General features: G+C 37.9%; 1 protein-coding gene across 4 annotated transcripts in view; it reads right to left on the reverse strand.

The window, feature by feature from the left end:
• CDK6 (cyclin dependent kinase 6) overlaps positions 1-22127 on the reverse strand; it is a 126812-nt gene that overhangs the window by 73943 nt on the left and 30742 nt on the right. For all 4 annotated transcript variants that reach the window (XM_021551737.3, XM_021551738.3, XM_021551736.3 and 1 more), the window contains exon 3: positions 20715-20850. In XM_021551737.3, the coding sequence (XP_021407412.1) occupies positions 20715-20850 (136 nt within the window). The remainder of the gene's footprint in view (positions 1-20714; positions 20851-22127) is intronic.

Genomic DNA, 22127 nt, shown 5'->3' on the forward strand with positions numbered 1-22127 from the left:
ACATGCACCCTGAGGTAACATACACTTATGACTGGCTGCTCATTCTGTGAAGCTCATGCTTTTCCTCCACTGGCTACAATGTGAAGAAAGAAAAACCTTCAAACAGGTTGCTCTTCCTTACAGTAACAGGAGTTCCTAATACCAAAAAGAGTAATTCAATGGAAGCCCACAAATATATTCAGTTGTGTCATCAAATAAAAACAACAGAGCACAGAGCCTTGCAAACCTCAACAGACCCTAAATTTGTACTAACACACAGGTTAGTACAGGTTTTACACTGGTTTTGTTTGTTTGTTTGTTTTTTTAACCTGCTTATTTTCCTCTTCCCACTCTATTTCTATACTAACATTTTGTAAAGCACAACAATCCCTTGGCATCTCCTAACACTTTCTCCTACTATTCTGGGGAGTATCTCATGCACCTTCACGACTTGCATCCTTCACCCAGAGTTTCTGTCTATCTGCAACTCATTTTTCTTTTTGCTGAGCAGAATGGAATGTCCCTGTTTTACATGGCAGGTGTTGGAATACTCATCCTGAACATTTCCTGTAGGAGTGTTTGCATAAAAGGCAACCACAAATGTTTTAGATAGCAATGTGTGATGAATCAGTCAAGGTAGTTTCATTAAAAGACTCACTGCCTCTCACTGGAACAGGACGTTCTCAGAGCAGAAAGGGGAGATGATGAGGCTTTTTTCATATCCTACTCAGTTATATAGAATCCCCAATCACTGAATTGCTTCCAATTTAAAGGGTGATTTTACACATACTGGAATGAAAGTTTAAAGCGCTGTCCAGTTCTCTGAAGCCTATTTTTGAAGCAGAATAATTACAGCCCTTCTATGGTGATACTTTGTAGCAAACAGTCAACATTAATTAATGCCAAAAAAACAATGGCATTCCTGAGGAATTACACAGTACAGATACATGAATAGCAAAAGACATGATTGATGTTGTTACACTGAATCCCAAAGGCATTAGCAATAATGAAGTGATTCCCTGTTAAATGGAGTTATTCTCTTTTTTAATTTTTGTCCTCACACTGGGCTGGGAACCCATCACATCAACCTATCTAGCATGCCATGACTGTGATAGTGGGGGAAGATGCAATTTGCCACTGTCTGTGGAGATGCAGGATACTCTTCTCCATGCAGCTGGCTCGATGCAGTGGCTGGGGCACAGGAAGAGGCAGACAGATCCCTGCCCTTGTGCCCTGTTCCTTTTCTCAGAAGAAAGCCGTTCTGACTGTCTCCCTGCAGGGCTTTCAGAAAGGGGATGAGGAGGCTGTCTTTGCCTTCTCCTAGCCACATCACAGCTTCTCAGGACTCATCCAGATCCAATCAAATATATATGAGATACAGAGCTCTTCATCTTCCATAACTATTTATGTCAGAGTAATCCTATTGCTTTCGGTAAAAGTATTCACAGGGTAAGGGTAAGGGTTATTCCTTCAGAAGAGAAGACTGTTGTGATACTCCTGTCAATTAACTAGGAAGTACCAAGAGAATGTGAACTTCACAGCATGTTCAATTTAAATATGTTTACTGTTTTGATAAGAGAACAATAAATTCAAATGACCTATTCACTTAGGCCTATTAATCAACCTTACTAGACAAGATTGCATATTCATTTTCTGCTCATAGAGTAAAATACTGTGCAGATAAAGATACTCTCAATTTATTTAGTGTATTATTAATATCTGATAAGAACATGGAAGGAACTGGTCTAATAATTGGTGGTGTTTTCTATGCTGATACTAAAGGTAAACAATTTGTTGAAAAATAATTAAATGACATACATTTTTAAACATGAAGTAAAATACTTGTGTAATTACCTTTGAATCAGAAAACTATTTTATTCATATAAAAGGTACTTTCATGCACTTAAGAGTAGATTAAAGGATATGTTAAAATATATTCTGATTAACAGCCTCTAATCTATTTTAAACTGCTTTTGTAAGGAAGAAAGCACAGTTCATAAAGGGATTTTGGATTATTCATTTGTTAGGATGAAGAACACTACAGACAATCAGAAAAGTATGCATATATGTATACACACATTATAATGTTTTGAATAATCCCATTGAAGACAATGCTATCTATAGTACTTCCATTGCAATAAACACTGAGATTAATATAGTTGTGTTGTTTGGTTGTTTTTCTGTGTTTGGCTTTTTTAATGGCTAGAATTATTTGTGTAGCAATTCAAATGATAAAATACCTGAAGGAGTGGAGTCTATAGATGAACTACTGCTTTGAAGACTGCTTTGGTTGCTATTGGAAGTAGCAAGATAATCAAGACCAGAAAGTCCTAAATAAATTACTTTGAAATACAATAATTGATCAATTAGTTCAGAGCCAGACTAGTAAAAATAGCAAATGTTACTATTATGCATAGACCTGTATATTATGACCATTATATGTCAGTCCCAATCAAAAGTACTGCAACTGTGCACAAGATTCAGGAAAAATGCAAAATTTGAACTGAATTACAGAGGTCCACAGTAGCATTTGAAAAGCTTTGAGACTCACTAAGCTTATGACTGAATTCCATGAATGTGTATCATAGCTTTCAGTATCCTGTTTTCTCTTGTTGTGCACCTATACATAGACTGAACTCAATCCACAGCCACCACAGCAGGCTTAACATGTTCTAGTCCCTTTGCTTAAATTTGCCAAGTGTTCCTTCTGAGTTAGAAAAGAACTGCTGAATTTGTACTGCCACAGGAGAACGTGACCAAACATATTTTGGAGTGTTCCAAATACTCTTCGAACACCAGAGCTCAGCAGCAGCAAAGGCAACAGAAGAAGGATTGGACTACAAAAATTGATGCACCTGACTGTGTTGAAGGAACTGCTCTGAGTAAACTTCTGTTTACCCTCCTTAAAATAAGCACCTGGACTCATATTTTATGGATTGGTAAAAGTTTCAATCTAATTTACCAGAATCTTAATGCTGAGAGATTCCCATGCTGATCTCAGTAGCTGTGAACCAAACACCAAATTCAGTATATAACATGTCTACTTAACATCTTGGGGAAATATGTACATACACATGCTTGGGCATACACGTGGATTTGTTTTATTTTATTTAAGTTTATATAAGTCCTTCCACATCAAATTCTAATTTTATAGCTCAACACCTGTCAAGTCAGTTTGTAAACTAGATCTTTCAAGTTTTACTTTTTCATTGACTATTTTTTATATTTGATGAGAAGAACATGCATGACTGAAAAGAAACCTACATAGTTTTTGTTTTACTTATGTTCAGTCATTCAGTGTACGAAAAATTCCTGTTGAAGTGGAATTACCAGACATGCAAATGAAATACATAGCATTTTCCATGTGGCTACTGGTATTTGTCAGATAAAATACATGAGAATTGAACAAAGGGGAAGTTTGTTTTAACATTCTGACAGAAATTGGCACTGTTAGCAGGACTTGTCCTGTGTGGGAAAATTTTACAGCAGGTAAATGTAACTTTGTGATTAACTGTCTTTTTCAGTGCTCAAACCCTTCCACTCTTTGTGCCCTGCAGAAAAAAACACAAGGCACAGCTTTTAACAGATTTTATGGATCTGAGCCTAGATAAGCAAAACACTCATATTTCTTTCTTGTATCTCTGGATGATGATATCACAGGTTTACACACCCCCAAATACCTTCTGGGAAACTTCCTTTCTTTTATTACAAGCTTTTTGTAACTGTATTGAAAACAGCAGTTTCTCACACTTTCCTGGTTTGACAAGTTGTTACTACTCTGTTCTTTTATTTCTCATACAATCTGAAAAAGATATGAGGACTAAAATGTATCATGAAATCCCCTAAATTCTTTACTGCCTCACCCAGTTGGTAAAGTTCCATACAAATGACTTGAAATAGCACCTGTGATTTATATGCATTGGTTGTGAAGACTCTTCTAGCACATATCTAGGGATTGACACCAGCATAATTTGGTATCTAAGCATCACAGCAGGTCACACTGCAGTTTGTATTCTGGAGAACACTTTTCATATAATTGCAGCTTCTTCAATTATGTTTCTCAACAGAGTAAGTCACATCTTTCCTTCAGCTGATGCTGTGAGCCTCTTTCTTCTGAGATAAGATGCAGACTTCAGCTTGACTAAATCAATCTGTTCTAGAGCACTGTGTTCTGGAGTACTGTGATAGCACCCGTATCTCTATCACCTTAGTGCTTCTAGTTTTTGAAAACAGATTTGATATTGCTTCTAATAGTATGTATTTCTCTCATTGTTGGATATCATTGTGCCTTCCTCTTCAGAGTCTTTGTTTTTGCATTACTACCCATTTGTATTTTGGGACATCATCACTTGCAATCCTTGTGAAAGCTGTCCTGAAGTAATCAGAAAAATCAGTCCACCCCAACAAAGTTGGATGTGACTCCCTTAAACTACTTCAGTATGCTTTGGGGAGGAGTACACAGAAATCACTGTCACACTCCCTGCCACAATCTACAAACTACAGTAAATTATCAATCACTGATGAGTTGATTGTCCTCCTGCTGTGCTTCTCACAGCAGTCTTTATGAGAAAAGGTATAACAAACAAACCCTCTTCTCTAGGAAGAATGCTCCTCCAGCAGCACTACAGCTCTTTACCAGCACCTTCCTCATGTCATTGGCCGTAACAGCTCTTCATAATTTCCTCAAACCCCAGGAAAGTTTAAAACATGGCATATGACAGAAGACACTCCTTGCTAACAGGAAGGGCACGTTGCTGTGGGGCCCAGATCTCGGCTTCTCCTTCCCTGCAGCTGTCTGTGGACAGCAGCTAGCTGTATCCACTTGTTTAACCTCGGGATAACGTCTGGAGGGGACCAAGTGCCACAAGCGGACTTTTTTTTTTAACGGTCATTTCCTCTCTGGTGTAACTTGCATGACAGCATGTGACAAGCAGAAATTAATGGGGACACTGCTGTGCCAATACCTCTTGAATTGCTTTGACACTGGCTGCAGGCTGCCTGCTTGGCCACCCAGCCAAGACCTCACATGAAATGTGGCAAGGGGCCCACAGCTCTATTCACTAACAAGCCAGCTGGTCAGTGATTAGAAAGCTGAAACAACGCTGTGCACATACATCAAGAATGCTTTACAAGCAGCTTCGGACTTAGGTCTACTCTACTTGGAAGAGTAGATCTGTAAATTTATCTTAGGGACTGTTAACTTAAGCTAACATTAGAAATAATGCAGAAGACCCTGGAAGATGACTGGCCTATGTGTTCACCTAAGCACAAGAAGGACTAACCTCAGAACAAAGACTAACATCTTGATGTGCTCAAAATCATGTGCTAACAGCTCAGACCACATGGATTCTGGTCCAAAGGAGCACTCAAATTATGTAAATATGCAGTGATTTATGACAGACTACTCTTCCTAATGGTCTATCAACACCTTGGCAACATTACTGACATTTCTACAGAAAGTCTCATTGAATCTGTCTTCAGTGTTTATACTGATTTGTTTATACACTGATACAAAACAACAAAGGATCAGCCTTTAGACGCATCCCAAGGGATCTGGATGATCAGATCTCATACACCCAAGGCAGCTTTGTACCTTTCAGCCCAGACTTTTTTAGAAAACTGTCAGATCCTTGGCTGGACACAAAAGGCTCAAGATTGTTCCTTTAATTTCTCTCTCCAGTTGCTTTTTTAAATAGTAGCCACTGAAATTGCATAGGCTCTTGATGAAACACCTGATGGCAACAAGAAAGCAAGTTATGCTTTTTTTAAAACTGAGAAAAAAGCAGTCAATAGGATCAGAGAGATTGGGAACACAGCCGTAATTTAAATCAGTAAGACTTAACCACTTAATTCCTAGGGCTCCTTCACAGTTATAAACTCATTCAAGTAATTTTTGTTTGATGAACAATTTGTTTAAATTTATTATAACACAGGCCTGATTAATCTCCTGATACATAACGAAATATATTTGTGGCTTATACAGATACAGGGCTCAAGGCAATGAAAAAGGAGGTGGCTGGACAGCAGAGTCATTTTCTCAGATTAGAAATTGAGGTTACTGAAGAGTTTGGACCTAACTTTGAGAGCTTTTATGGTAGAAACTTTGAGGAATTCAGCATAGTCATGAATGGTACTTGCACACTGAGTAAAAAAGATGGCTTCATATTAGGCACAATGCAGTCCAATTATGTTATTGGGACTCTACCCATCAATTTGTGAAGACATAAGCTGGTCCTGCTGCTTTTTATTATTCCCATTTTCCTCCCACAGTCACTGGAACCAACAGCACCTTCAGAGAGATGTAACCAACATTCGCTGAGACAAAAATGTCAGCATGACACCAGGCATCAAAAGACTAATATTCTCTAAAGTTAGACACTCCTTTAATAAATAGTTAACAGCTTTTATAAAAGATGTGACCACGGAGGAAAGTAAGAAGATAATCCCATTCTCAACTCTCCAGGGAATACATAAGTAAAGCCCAACTGTATACTTTTAAAAAGTAATTTCAATATTGTATTTTTTTTTGCTTGGAGTGTACTTGGCACAGCAGAAGAATGATGATGCTCCTAAGTGCTGTAAAATGGCTCAGCATTGGGCTGAGCCCCAGCTCTACTCACAAGAGTACATTTAACTTTACTGCCTCTGTTGCTCTGTATTATAAATTCAGAGATAATGGTTAACTAATTCATGAGCATTGCAAAGATTAACTAGTTAATGTTTGTTAAATACTCCAAAGAACTAGATTTTGCTTTCAGTTATAAAGGCTTAACCAGCTTTAAGAAAAAGCAAAGATAAACAGAAGAGAAAAATTTTATTTTTATACAATTCACAGGAAAAAACAGGCTTCAAAAAAAATCCTGAGAGGAGTCATTGTCCTACTGGAATCAGCTTGACCAGAATCCCCCACCTAAAATCTTTACATATAGTTTTGCAATGCTGTTAGAGCATTGTCTGAGCTCTTGTGGTAGTCTTCAGGATGAGCACCTTACTGATGTCTTCCTACACCTAAATTAAAAGTAGGAAACAAGATAATAGCTTCTTGGAAGCACTCAGCAGATCGAGTTGCTCTCCATGTTTACAGCCGCAATTAATTTGCAATTCTATTAACTTGAATTTAAAAACAATGGCTCCTGAACCACCAGCTTTGAAAAGGGACAGACAAGCCCCTCATCCTACAGACAACGCAAAGAGAAGACATTTTGCAAAAGGAATAGAGCATATACATGAAGACTTTTTTTTCACTGAAAAAATGAGAAGTTTGCTGTTAGCATCAGACTAGGGGAATGGCTACCCATTCCAATGTATTTGCATGGTCTAGCACTTTCTCTTTTTTTTTTTATTTCTCACCTTTTTCTTTTCACCTCTCTTTCCTCCCTCCATGAGTCCTGTTGCCCTTTCCTTCACCATTCCCACTTCTGACCCTTCTTGTCATGCCTGGACTGCACCCTGCTCCACTTCACACTCACTCCCACGACCTGTGGCTCTACTCCATCTCTTTGGGTTGCTGCCTCCACAGCCCAGGTGATAACCAGGCAAAGCAGGTCACTGGAAGATACCAGCTACCAGCATTCCTCAGCAACCCATCTCTGGATTTCAGCTATAACTGCAGCAGGCAGTGATGTGACTGTGATGTCTGCTGCGGCTGCAGCAGTGGGAGATGGTCCCACTCATCTGCTGAGTCTGTCCCAAGTGACATGTGCCACAACCTCTGCAGTTCTGAGCAAAATGACACTGATTTACATTAGCAGACATTAGTGTAAACCTTGCCTTGTTTTCTTTTGAACACTTGACTGATTCTAAAAAAAATTAGGTATCTTCAACTTACAGTGACACAAGGAGCGATGAGCCTACTTATTTCCTAATGTTAACACAACAGACAAGAATCAGTTCTACCTTGGGGATGAGAGCTGAAAGAGTTCTTGGGAGAGGAGAAGATGGCCTTTGATGTTTCACAGGCAGAGGATATTTCCTCCCTTCACCTCTCCAAATATTAAACAAAACAAACTCTATAACATTTTTAACAAAAAGACACTTCTGTGTTAGAAGTTAGTGTGCAAAAAGAGCCAATCAATGGAACAAACTCCTTCCATGAAGATTTGTCTTTTGAAAGTGAAATGTCATAAATGATGCATATGAGAAATGCAGCTTGTGGCAAACACAATATTGCATCTCAAGAGGGTAACCTGTGACAAGCAGAAAAATATGCTAATAATTATGAAACCTGGAAAATAAAACTACATGTATTCCTGTGTGTCTTTACTGTAACTATTTATGGAGAACCTATGAGAAAAAAAAGTAGCAATGATACAGACAACCTGAACTACGTATGTCTGTACTTTGCTGAATCAGGTCCCAGAAACCTAAGTCTTTTGTTTTCCCTACCAACAACAACAAAGTAATTACAAATCATACAATCCAATATCAAACTCTACGTTACTCCAAAACTACAGTCAATTAAGTAGAAACAAACTGTATCATCAGAAGGACAAATTAGAGGCTAGGGATCACTATCAAAGGACTTCTGTTTTCCTTTGTTTATTAAATAGTAACTGTATTATTTACTGCAGCTTTGCAAGCTAGTGAGCAGCTGGGTGTGACACATTTCTGTGCTCTGTAACCTCTCCTTATGCTTCGTTAGATTCCTTATCAGGACCAGAAGAAAAGAAATCTCTCTGTTATGCTTTTCCTGTGGCAAAGGAAAAGACAAGATGATGACTTTCCAGCTCATTTCACTTGTACAACGTTGTCATCAATCATCATGGGGTAGGTCTTTGTTATTGTCACTGAAGGACTGTTCTTAGTTTTCTGTCACAATAAAGCGTGACTTCACTAATTAGCAAATCAAGGTTATCTCTACCACATTTGCAAAAGAACAAAATGCAAACGTAAGGCTAAAACTACTTCTGAAATATTTTCCAATACCCCATCTGCACAGAGATAAACCTAAGTCAAGCTAGGTCTAAATTCCTTTCATTGAAACAGAAGTTAAGGTCTCAAACACTCAGAGTAGATGATGTAAGGAAGCTAAACTAACCATTTCATCAAGAACCAGAAGTTTTCTGCTTGTTTTGCGACTTTCTGCTCCAGAAACCAAGCAAAGAAACTGTGGTTTATTTTCATATTAAACTGTCTGTGAAGCATGCATCTCTCTGCAGTTTTGGTTCGCTATAGCCCACGCAGCTTGGCCTCTATTCTCCTTTTCCTATGTCTTCAGTAAGTGTTTTAGACATCAGCAGGAATTATAGGAGCAAACAAAAAGCAGGAAAGTCTTCTAAGTAAGGCAAAAACATAATACAAAATGCTTTGTAATATGGTCTCTCCTCTAACTTAATGTTTTTATATGTATTTTCCCTTTTGATCTGTGTTGTTTCTCACTGAATGACAGCTATACACAACACACTATTGTAATAACAAGCATATGGCTCAGAGATCACTGTTGACATTTTCAGCATTCAATTTAGACATTTTTATTTAAATGCTTGAAAAACATCTGTATATACTTTCATTAACTGCATTTTACATTTGTAATGTTCTATGTATTCTTTTGGAACCATTTCCACTAAAATGCCAACTCAGTGTTTGGATAGCATGTATTTCCTTTGTAACACTAAGGGAGGAGTATGTTACTGTCAAAATTTCACTGTAAAAAGTCCTTGCTAAAATATTTACCCTGCTAGTCAGAACAGGAATATCTGAAGTTAATTCCAAATGAAAGAATATTTTAGAATGAATCATAAACTAGATGTTAAAAAAGGTAACATGCTGCCATTCCAATGCCCCTTCCCTGTTGTAAAACTAAATTAAAAACAACCCTGCATTTCCATCCACAGAATACTGTAACATTTTGGAGTGTTCTGAAGTTTCCTAATTGTAGTTATGCAACAGAACTATCACAGCCTAAAACAAAGGACAAAAATTCAGCAACTCAGTTTATTTGCTTTGAAATTAAGCACACTTAAGAGATGGTTAACATGTCCTCTTGATTATTTTTGGTATTTTTAAAGTTACAGTGCAATGCTTCCTACTCTATAGACAAAAGAAGTGGGATATCCTAAAATTATAAGTATAATTTTTACTGCATTGTTTGTCAAGTCACATATTTAGCAAAAGTGAAAACTGTTGGGCAGTAACTTTATTTACAATTAAGCCACTAATTTCAAAGGGCCTTTTAAGGTATAAGACACTGCTCAACATTAATAAAGACAGAACGCGATGGCATTTGCTGAATTGGTCACAATGGTAAAATACAGCTTCTTCTTAGAAATGGGTATTCTCCAGGGTCTTTATTTTCAAAGAAGGCAAATAGGATATTCTGTGGCCACAACAGCTATGATATTAATGAAAACCAGATATAAACAAAACAATCCACCAAACCTTGTGATCCTTGGAATCCTTTGCCATTACTGAGTCAATTTACCATGCTGACCAGCTATGACACATTTTTGTGAATAATCAGGAGTCTGGTTCCAAACACACAGACACTGCTTACACGTAAGTTCTGAAGGAAGACTATTCTTTGCTCTGACAAAGCACTTAAACACGAGCAAAACACAGGTTTTATGACTAATCTGAGACTAAGGAAACAATGGTTTCAATTCTTCTTTGTTCTAACCTTAGAATTCATCAGGTCAGGAGCACAGGGTAACAACTGATTCTCCTCCGTTAGCTCCTTCAGTTCAGTCTTTCAACCTCATTTTTAATACTGGAGCAATCTGTTGACATAAAATTAAGCAGACGCTTAAGAGCTTTGCTGAAGCAGAGCCTCAGCTCCCTTTGGGATTGAAGTTGAACCAGAAAGTGCAAGTACATATTCCAGCATGGGTCTAAATGTTTTATATGTATTGACATAAGTGTTGGTATTGTATAGCTGTAACAGTAAAGGAGAAGTAAAAAAACACTTAAAATAGTGATGCTTATAAGTCTTTGGATAAGGTTTCCAATCCAAAAATGAAAGACAGATTTGATCCAGAAGCTTTGTAATTTGCTCTTTCTTAATGGCAAACTCTTTAGGCTTAGCAGTAAAAGAAATGAACAGCACTGCCCCACACTCACTCCTAGAGTAGCCTCGAGAATCCCACAGTTACACCACAGAAGGATCTGACTTTCTGTGAATGATTGTTGCTCTGGAGAACTGACATTGGCAAATGCTATAAAACCACATCTGATTTATTAAGACTACAAATAAACTAATCATTTAAAATTCTAAATATTTTCCTTTGCTGTTGCACCAAGAACAAACAACACATGGCATTTCTGTTATTTCACTCACGTTTCCATTCAGAATTTTCTGCCTTCTAGCAGCTGCCTGTGAATTTACTAATAACGTGTGCCTTTTGTTTGGACTTCTTAAAAAGGATATTCTCAAAATGGAAGGAAGCTCATTTTACTTCACTTTGAAACCTGAGAAACCTGTAACATGAACCATACGCTGATTACAGAGCACTGATATATAAAGGAAGCAGTTGTGTAAATGTGTGAAGTGACTGTGGTGGGGAAACAGCAATGCAGTGGTGAAGCAGTTTCATACAAATAATGCTGTTGTAGGATCTGACTATCATGACTCATGTTTAACACGGTACTGGGTAAAGACCAGTCAAAAAGGAGGACCTATTATGGTGGGCACCAAAGTCAAGACTTTTCACACAGCCTCCTCCATTAAAAGCTCACAAATAAAATAGACAAGACAGACCCCAGATAGAGAAATACTGAGATGGTTCCATAATGCTACATTTCTATGGGAGTAGAGTTGGGGGACACAAGAAAAACAGAAAGAAAAGTAACAGAGAGAAAAGATCTGGAGAAAGGGAAAGAACAGAAGACTACTGTGTAAATACAAAGTGAAAGTGAGGTGATCACAAGGGATCAAAAAATAGGAATTGCACAGGCAGAGAACAGGGAGTTGAAATCACTGAAAGCAGCTCTGAGTGTCAAGAGGTTTTGGCTTTGGTTGCTCTAGCAGCTGAGGGTAGCTGGCTGATGCCCCAGGCTGGTGCTTCTCTTGAGTTTCATGCCTGATGGCCCGAGGAGAGGCAGCAGGGAGGAACCGTGTCTGCTCTGGTGTCCACAGGGGAGGGTGGGACGAGGGCTCCCATGTGTCTCTCATCTGACACACTGAATAGAAGGGAGAGGCACAGCTTCAGCTGGGTCTCGTTTTATTCCTTCCCTGTGAATGTAACAGCTCAGCTGTCTTGGGTGATGAGCCATCAGATGGACTCTGGGAATCAGCATGTCCACGTCTGTATATATACAAACATGCATACACACACACACACACATGTATATATAAACATTCATACATACACAGACACGTGTACATGTGTGTACACGTATGTGTAGTGTGCTTTCATGTGCATACACATGAAGGCAATATACACCAAAGCACTCTCTAGGCATGGCAGGAGGACTGGTGCTACCCCTCAGTTATCTGTGTACACTTTAACTATCTGCGTTGCCAGTTCTTGCCTTTTCTGGGCCACACCTATTTTGAAAAAAATGAACTCTGGAGACAGTAGAGTGATGATCATAGTTTTCCTTTCTTTCACTCAAATAGCATTATTTTTTTCTGCAAATATGTTAGAGGAGCTTTACAATATACACTTATGTATATATGTGTGTCTATGTGCCTGTGTATTCATAAATAATAAAAATTCCTTAAGCTGACTTTACATTGTACATATAAAAACATGTAATACAAAAAAAATCCATCTCTGCCCATTTGTATGGAACTTTGTTTTCTGGCATAAGCTAAATACATGTGTTGTGGAGGAAAAGAAACAAACAAAACATATCTTGATTAAATCAGTATGCCACTAAAGTAACACGCTTCAAATTAATTTTTACTGTGGGATACAATAACCTGCTTATTCACTGGCATAAAACCAGCGCATACAGCTAGTCCAAAAGTTAAATTTCTCTTGGGGTGGAATAGAGAAAACAGTTTTATGGGAAAATAACTTTATTGATTACAATATTGTCTTTTATTAGCTATGAGTTGTCTGTGGCCAACTTTTGAATTGTTTTACACTATGGCTCTATAATTGCTGTGAGTAAATATAGACACTTTGTAAATGTTCTACTTTAGAGAATCTGAGCTGCAGTAACTTGGGTTGACTGAGATGGCGAATGCATTCTCCTACAATACTTCTTGTCCCAGATCAGCTGAGTTCAACCCTTAGACTTCTGGGTTTAGTAAGAAAAAATATGTTGCCCAGTTTTCCCAAGCATCTACCTTGTCACAGTTTGCGCTGTTGTCTACTCTTCCCCATCTCTGTGTGCTTGTTTTGGGATGAAATACAGTTTTGTGGGTGTACTGCATAGGGGACTGATTTCCTTCCTAGTGCAGAAACTACTGTTAAGAAAGTGATTCTTATCTGCCCTGGGAAAAATCAAGAATGGCTCTTTGACCTTCTTCTCTTTACCTCACATCTGCTGCAGTCCAAGCTTCAAATTACTTGTCACAAACAGTATATGGCTTGTAAGCAAATTTAGAACATGGGTAAGTCCAAACATTTCAGTCTATTTTTCTGCCACTGCTTTACATGCACCATCAGCTGCAATAGCTTTTTCTTAATTACTTTAAATGTGGCACATCATGTTTGATGAAGAGAAAGACTCTGGAAACATGAGTGACACTTCTGCTGATCACTGAGGCAGGATGTGCTTGCAGAGCAAGTCGTGCCTTAGCACCACCACCATGAGACAAAAGAAAGCATCTCAAAAATAATCCCCACCTGAAGGAACTGTCAGTGGCTGGATGCAGAACAGTGTGGCACTGTCTCTGAGATGCTGCCTGGCAGCTCAGCCCCATTTCTGTATTTGATTGACAATTATTCCTACCACATGCTCCCTTTCTTTCAGTGTCATCAAACTATTTTGCATAGCAACTGGTACCGCACTGATCTTCCAGTAGCAAAAAACCAGTGGCATTAATAATCTGAGAGCATCTCAAGGGGATGCAGAGCAGTAGGACCCATAAACTTTTTTATGCATCACACCCATGTGCAGCTCTGCTGAACTAACAGAAGTGAAACAAACTGATAGCAGCATTTCACTTCCAGTGTTTGTAATACTGCAAATTTGCAATGACTTGATCATAAATCCATTCTACCAAGGCTCAATCACCTTCCCTGCCCACAATTCAGAATCTCTTCAGTTTCTTAATTTCCTCTGACTTTCTGAATAAAGATGATTTCTGGCCCTCCATCTACTGAAAACAATAGCTTCCTTCTGACTTCAAAAAGGATGTGTCCCTTAGGGCCCTACTGGACTGCACTGCTGCCTTGAGAGTAGAGACCACAAAAGAAAAGTAGGTTGAGATGTCTATTTACAGAACCCTTGATAGACATCATTTCACAGTGACATTTCTAATTCAGTGTCATTGTTTTGAAAGACTAAAATTATTATTTCAGGCAGGTTGCTTTCATGCATTATGCTCCAGTGTTGCTTGACTGCTTTCCAAACTGGAACAACTGAAAAAATGTGAAGCGCTCCAATGATTTTAAATCACTCTAGTCATGACAGAGTGATTTAAAATTATTGGAGTGCCTCACATTTTTATGAGCTCTCAGTTTGCAAGCAATGGAGGTCCTTGCAATCCTAGGCTACAGCACTGCAAAAAACAACTATACATTATCATCAGATTGAAAAGGTTTGCATTTGAATTTGGAAATCATAGGAATTCGAAGACATTTAACACCACCATAATTAAAATCATTGGCTGTACACTAACAGTAAAAGGGTCCAAGCTAAAGAAGTAACTGCGAGGATACCAGACTACATTGTGCAACATCCTGTGAGCTGCAGTCCCTTTATTTACAGAATCACAGCCCCTCCTAACCCCTTGGACAGCTTGTACATTGCTACCTGCTAGCAGCCAGAGGAGATGTGTGGGTGCTTCTACATGCAGCACAGTATGGGCATGAAATTACACCGCCTACAACATAGGGAACAGCCATTCTAGAGAGTGGATATCCTGGAGAATATCAATTTTTTAATGTTTAGCTCCTTCAGAGCTTATGCAGGACACCTACTTTCTCCTGCTACCATTTTATGCAGAAGTCCAACCCGTAATAGCAGGGTAACAGAGAAAGAAAAAAAAATATTTATCCCACAATGATATATCAGTTCATCTCTTTTGTTTTTCACTTATTTGTACTGGCAAATCTTTAACTTATAATACCAATTCAGAATAAAATTTGTTGCAAAATAATCCACAAAAATGAAACCCTTAGCAGCTGTAAATGGGCACCATTTCACTGAAGCTAATGGATTTAGACTCGTTAGTATCAGCTGGGGATCTGATCCATTATTTGTACACTACAAATTCCTCACTAAGTTTTGCTTCTTTCTTTACCATAAAATCACAGAGAGGAAAATGATAATAAGAGCTCTTCTTAGTATCTTCTTAGTATCTTTCTTATTAATTCAAGCAGGTTCTTTTTTTTAGTGACTTTTAACTTTGATGTTGTTAAATGCAGTTGCCCTATGAAGACTCTCAGTACTGGTGAATCTGTTTTCCTGGAATATCTTGCTTTATTTTCAGAACTGCGTGATTGTGTGACATCTGCTTCACATCACATACGTGATCAACTGGGTAGGTACAACCATGGCATACGGCTGAGTCACCTCACAACAGTGAACACTGGTCTGCTTTCTGAGAAACAGCATCTTCATATTAATTTTCTAAGAGTCTTGCAAAGATGTGACCAGTCTGCCTGGTTTAATAGCAGGTAATATAAGCTAAGAGGGATGCAAAAATAACAAGTATTCCATGACTGAGGCCAATATTTAAAAATTCAATTTATGGGCTACTATCTGCTAAGTCCACAAAAGAGAATTTGGTTCACTGCTGTACTTTCTAAGTTTTGGGCATCTAAATACCAGAATGTGTATACCCAAATCAGATGGGTACATCAGCTTTCTATGCAAAGAAGTAAATACCCAAAAAATATTCACAGAAGCCATTCACTTGGGTGAGGAACCAGGACACAGCATAGAAAAGCACATACATTAAATCCTGCTCGCTCTGTGATTTGGCTGCCCTGTTCAAGGCTGGAGGGAATACCATGAAGATTCACAAATCACAGACCTGAGGTGAAACACATTCCCAGCTTTTGCAACATTCTGTGATAGATAACATATGCACCTGCTGTACTGGAAAACTTTGTTTTGCTCCCTCCTGTGCTGACTGTCAGATTGAAACATGCATAACCCATCTAGCACATGTAGCCTAAATTCTACATTTCTGTAAGAAAACTATTGCAAGAAGGCACAAGTTTACTATAATGACATTACCTCACAAATTTATTCATTACTAAAATTAAAGAACCTCAATGAAAGTTTGTTGTCCCCTCTCACTTTTACAGACTCTTTGGTCTGGCAGCACAATATGACTAGAAGGAATGCCAAAGAACCATTCTGTAACCATTTAATGTACAGGTTTATATATGAAGCCGTTATATGCATAGATTAATTTAAAGCTAAGTATTATTAAACACATTGCAGTATCAATAAATACTGTCTTGGTTGTATATGCATGATTTCTACATGAAAAATGTAGTTAGTGTTATAAACAACCATATCCATATCAAAATTACTTGGGATCAAAAAAACCATGCCAGTCTCACAAGCATCATAACAAAATGTGACCATGGAGTTTAAACATGCCTCAGTCCCAAAGGCTAAGACATCAAAATGCTTTAGTGGTCTGTTAACTATTTAAAAGAAAATCACCATTCTGGGGCAGACATGTCATTCCATTTCCACTACCCTTATGTCAGCTAACAGAAGTCCCTAATGAACCAAGCTCCAAAGCTCAACTGCTAAGACCATTAACATTACCAAAGACCTGTGCATGACTAACAGCTGTGTCCAAAGGAAACTGAACTCATACCTTGCATTTCCACATAAACTGCCCTAAAGTTAAAGAGTATCCCAGGAAGGAAAGAAGGGAGGAGACGATGCGTAGAGAGGAAAGAAGGAAGATGTTGTCATTGCTGATTCTGATTCATGCCATATGGAAAATATATTATTCAGGTCTGACAGAGGAAGCCAGCAAGTGTGAGCGTGACTACAATCCAGCAGTTACAAAGACTTATTAAGTAGAATAAAGGCTGAATATTGTTCTCTTTCAAAAGTGAACACTATGCTCACAATTATTTGGAGTAGTGTTCACCATCCCTCTAGCTCAAAGTAGACTCGATTAAATAATAATGGAAGGGCTTCAGCAGAAAAGATTTAAAATTCCTACATCCAGAATAACCAAGAACTCAGAAGCCAGAGCTACAGAAATGGATGAGAGCATTCACACTCCTGGTGACAGAAAGGGGAAGTGAGCATGTCTGCTCTAGATCCTGTGTGTGTATTCGCACTACCAGGCAATGTCTAATAGGAAAACTACCTCTCCTCTATCATGTTATGGACACCTGTCTGTATCTTCCTAAAACACCCTCTGGGGTGACTCCTACTCCAGGGACTTAGACATTAGAAAGGCATTGCTAAACAGCGTTAAGACAAGAGCTCTAGCTGTGTTTAAATTATCAATATGTTTCATTTCTCTGAACTGCTACAGTCTGACAATTGCCCACAAAACACAAAGAAAGTTCTTAAAATGGTACTGGTGTCACTTTTATTTCTTGACAGCTGGTAACCAAAAACCCCAGCATGCCCCAAACCAGCAAAAGCTGAGCCTCCCTTCCCTAAATGTTATGTAAGGATGGTAGTCAATTTACACAAAAAAGATCTTTTGGGGCCGATACTTCTCTCATAGTAATTTTATGTCATTCAAGGTCCACTAACAACTGTTGATTTTACACCACAGTGCCAAAGAGGTATATTAGATCCTTCAACTTCAAGCTAACCAGAGCTTGGCTCATTTGGCACTTCTGTGCTGCTGACACACGCAGAACTTTAACAGATGGTCTTACAATACTGGCAGTTGTTTTGTACTGTGCTGGTGGTGAAGGGAAATACTCTACACAAATTGTCTGCAATTCTGGAAAATAAATGAAGTACAAATCCATATTAACCTCAAAAGCCAAACTATAAAAAGTCAGATTAGTCATTTAATGATGTATGTACTCTGGGTTAAATGCTCAGCTGCTACAAAATCTTAGTATTTCCCTGCAGCCAGGAGAAGTACGTTTTGCTTTAATTTCTGTCAGGAATATCCACAAAGATTGTATAATTACAAAGGTATTGAAATATACTAAAAATAAGCCATGAGACCCTTCCTCATGTGATCAGCCATGACTATCAGCAAAAGTACCTCCATAAACTGGGTATTTTGACATAAACATAAATTATCAATATTGTTCATTTCTCTGAAATGAAGCATATGGGTGCAACAGGGTGCAATTTAAGTTAACTGAAGATCTCTCTTTTCCTGTGCCAAACAGGATTCAAGAAAAAACACATCAGCTACTGTGAAAATGTTGAAATTAACAGCAATGACCAAGTAAACAGCAATTTTACATTTTCCCTCACCCATTTAGAAAGTGATTATGTACCACAAGATGAATTTTACAGTCACTAATATACATAAAAGTTACTAATAACATAAAAGACCAAAATTGCTCCTCTTTTTTCTATGTGGCTTTTTAATTTTATTGTGCTAAACTATCAGATATAGCAAATGGGTTAACTAGTAAACCATTTGTGCAGAATAGTGCTTTTTGAATGTAAGCACAATGATTTCCTACATCAGTATAAAATCTCCATGAATGTATATTCAAACATATATTTGACAGCCTCATAGTGCAGTTTCAGAACAGAATTTTTGGAAATCATGAATACTTTAGTACAGTCCTTGTGTCTTGTATTTCCTTTAAATGAAACATAGATCAAAAGATACTTCAAACTGAGATTTCAGAGGCTTGGTCTTTCAGTTCCCATCAGTTTCAATATATTCAGTTAGCTAATATGCCAGTCACCTTGTATCTATTTTCAAAATGTTAGTTAAATTGAAATACAGTAAAATTGAAATTCATGTAAGTAGCTTCAAAGTCCTAGGAGGAAAATAGAACCTTATTAGCATTATAATAAAATAGTCTTACAATACAGGTACCTTCCAGTCTTCTTCTGACCGAATCAAAGATGTATCCATTTTTCAAAAATTTTATTTTATCCACTATGGTTGGTTAATTGCTGGAACTGACTGATATTATATGTATGTGACCTTGACACCAGTGAATAATCTTTATCTACTTTAGTTCTAATTTTATACTGAAAGATATAACACCTCCTAAGTTTGAAGCTGCTAATAGAATTATTAAAACAACTAAATTTTCAAGAGTTTTTGTGCTTTCTTTTCCTCCGTGGGGACTTTTGCCAGACTAGAATTATACAATATACTTCCAGAAAGTACTTATACAAGTGAAAGATAATGCATGTCTGAAAGCATAAATTATTTATCCTCACGAAAATGAAAAAATCAGAAGAAATGTTAAACAGACACAGTCAAAATGTAGCAACATCAATCCCTCTCTTTCTCTTCCCAGGTATACACTTTTTGTCAAACACCTCAACCTAGGATCCTCAATGTGGCATGTTGCTGTGAAATTCACAGAAAAGCAGAGGAGATGGTATATGCATTTTATTAACAATAATGCACGCACATCCTATCCTAGGTAGGGATCCTCCCTTACAGATGCAGAATATGAGATAACATGACAACAATTATTGTCCTCCCAGTTACTGAGAGCCTCCCAGCTTCTGTAACTGGTCATGACTTTCCCCATCTTTCAGCTCATCCTCTGCAGAGCGCACCACAGGCCCACAATGAACATTTCTTGCTCTCAGAATGTACACAAACTCTCCTGGCAAGTAGGACATAAAACAAAAGTAGTCGCTTGGGGAAATAAAAGGCAAAAGAAAAGGGATAAGGAGTACAGGATTTATTTTATCCATTCTAGCAATATCCAGCACTTCACCTTTAAGGGAAGGTTCAAGTAGTCTCTGCTGAAACAATAACAGAGTCATCTGCCTGCAGCTAGAAGCAAAGGTCATTCTTAATGATTTCACAGAATCATGGAATCACAGAATGGCATTACTAGTATTGGAAAACACCTTAAAAATCCCACTGCCATACACAGGGACACCTTTCACTAGACCAGGTAGCTCAGAGCTCCATCCAGCCTGTCCTTAAACACTACGAGGGGTGGGGCAGCCATGACTTCCCATGGCAACTTGTTCCAGGGCCTCACTACCCTCACAGTAAAGAATTCTTTCCTAATATCTAATCTAAACATACTCTTTCAGTTTTAAATCAGTCCCCCTTTTCCTGTCACTACATGCTCCTGTAAATAGTCTCTCTCCATATTTCTTGGAGGCTCCCTTCAGGTACTGGAAGGCTGCAATTAAGTCACCTCTAAGTCTTCTCTTTTGCAGGCTGAACAATCCCAATTATCTCTGCCTTTCCTTGTAAGTTAAGTGCTCCATCGCTCTAATCAACTTGGTGCTCTGGACCTGCTCCAACAGATCCTTGTCCTTCCTGTGCCTGAATGCTACATTTGGTACAACAGTAGAGATTGAGTAAATTTAGAACTCTGAAAGAGGAGTATAACCACAAGTGCAGCATTTTCACAAAGAGACTATATCTGTTACTTTGTGCTGCAGTTCGTGTCCCAAGCTGGGCACTACTCAATTTTGATGCAACAAAATCCTATGGGATCACAACACAGTTTGTCTGATTTATCTCTGAAATACTACCTCCTAAAACCTTTCTCTTTAAATACCTTTATAGTTTCAGTAGGCACTCCAGGCTCTGGAACTTTATCCAAGTAAGTAGTCAAGTCTTGATCCACATGTTCAAACACTAACATTAACTTGGTCTCTCTGTCTGTTCTTGACATGGTGCACACATCAAACAATCTGAGAAGAGGAAAAGAACAGAAGAGGTAAGCATATAGGAACCAGTACAGATGTACCTTGTATCTCAAGCATGTCTATTTAAATTTCATACAGTATACAGAATGGAAAAGAGCCTTCCAAAGACAAATCTTTGAGCTCTTGATTCATCAGATAACAGCTGATACATCAAAATTACCATCTCAGTCTTTCACTTGTGAGTTCTAAAATAGGATTAATTAATAAGAACTCATGTAAAATAATTACATGAAAATAATTCATTTTTTTGACACAACAACCTGAATTGCTACAGAAAATTAAGTGACATTTATACACATTCCAGACTCCGGTACTTATAGCCATTAAAAAAAAAAAAAAAAAGCCAGAAAGATTTTTGAAAAATACACGAGTGTTTGCATGCAGTTTCTTTCCACATAATTCCCACATATACCATTACACAGCTTTATAATTAGATGTCCTTCAGCAGAAACAGAATTTTTTTGCTGATTCCTCTTGTAAATTCCTGGATGCAAGGAATACCTCCAGAATCAGCCCACTGTTTGGAAAAAAGATCTGTGCACAAGATGTCACTACTTCTTTCAGCACTTTTGGCCATTCTTTTGCTGGAACTTCTTTATCATTTCACCTTGTTGCACAACACCAAACTAATTGACAAAGCTCTTCATAATATCACATTCCTATCTGATTACTCTACTTTCTATTGTTTTCTTTTTTAGTAGGATTTCTCTCATCCTCTCCGTCTACCATGCCAGATTTAACCACTGTTTTACCTTTTTCAAAAACATCTGCCCATCCTTCTGTGCTTCACACCTATATTCATACCAGTGATTTTCACTATCCTTCTTCAAGTCCCACTTCTACAAAATCCTAATAGGAAACCATCTAAACAGCCAGAAGGACATTTCTTCCCTGTTCACATACTTTACTCATGTGCTTATTCATTTATATCCCAAGATCAGATCACATTTGTCTCTGAAGTGAGGCAGAAAAATGAATCACTACTTTTACTAGGTGACAGTAGATTTAAAAAATGAATGAAGTTACTGAGAAAAAGGTCTAGACAGTTAAACTGAAGAATCTCTCATTGATAACAGACCAAACTAGTCTTGATACTATGGCTCATTTTTTCCAATATCATATCAGTGGTGCTGGTGTATTACTTGTATCTTTCATACTCTTCCTTAGAATTCCTTTATTAGAATTAAGAAGTGCAGGACTTTTGGTAATGTTATCAAGTAGTATTTTCGTTGTTTGTTCAAGGACTAAAGGCTTTATATGCA

This window comes from Lonchura striata, chromosome 2 (assembly GCF_050655825.1).
Source record: "Lonchura striata isolate lonStrDom1 chromosome 2, ASM5065582v1, whole genome shotgun sequence".
Classification (NCBI taxonomy): domain Eukaryota; kingdom Metazoa; phylum Chordata; class Aves; order Passeriformes; family Estrildidae; genus Lonchura; species Lonchura striata.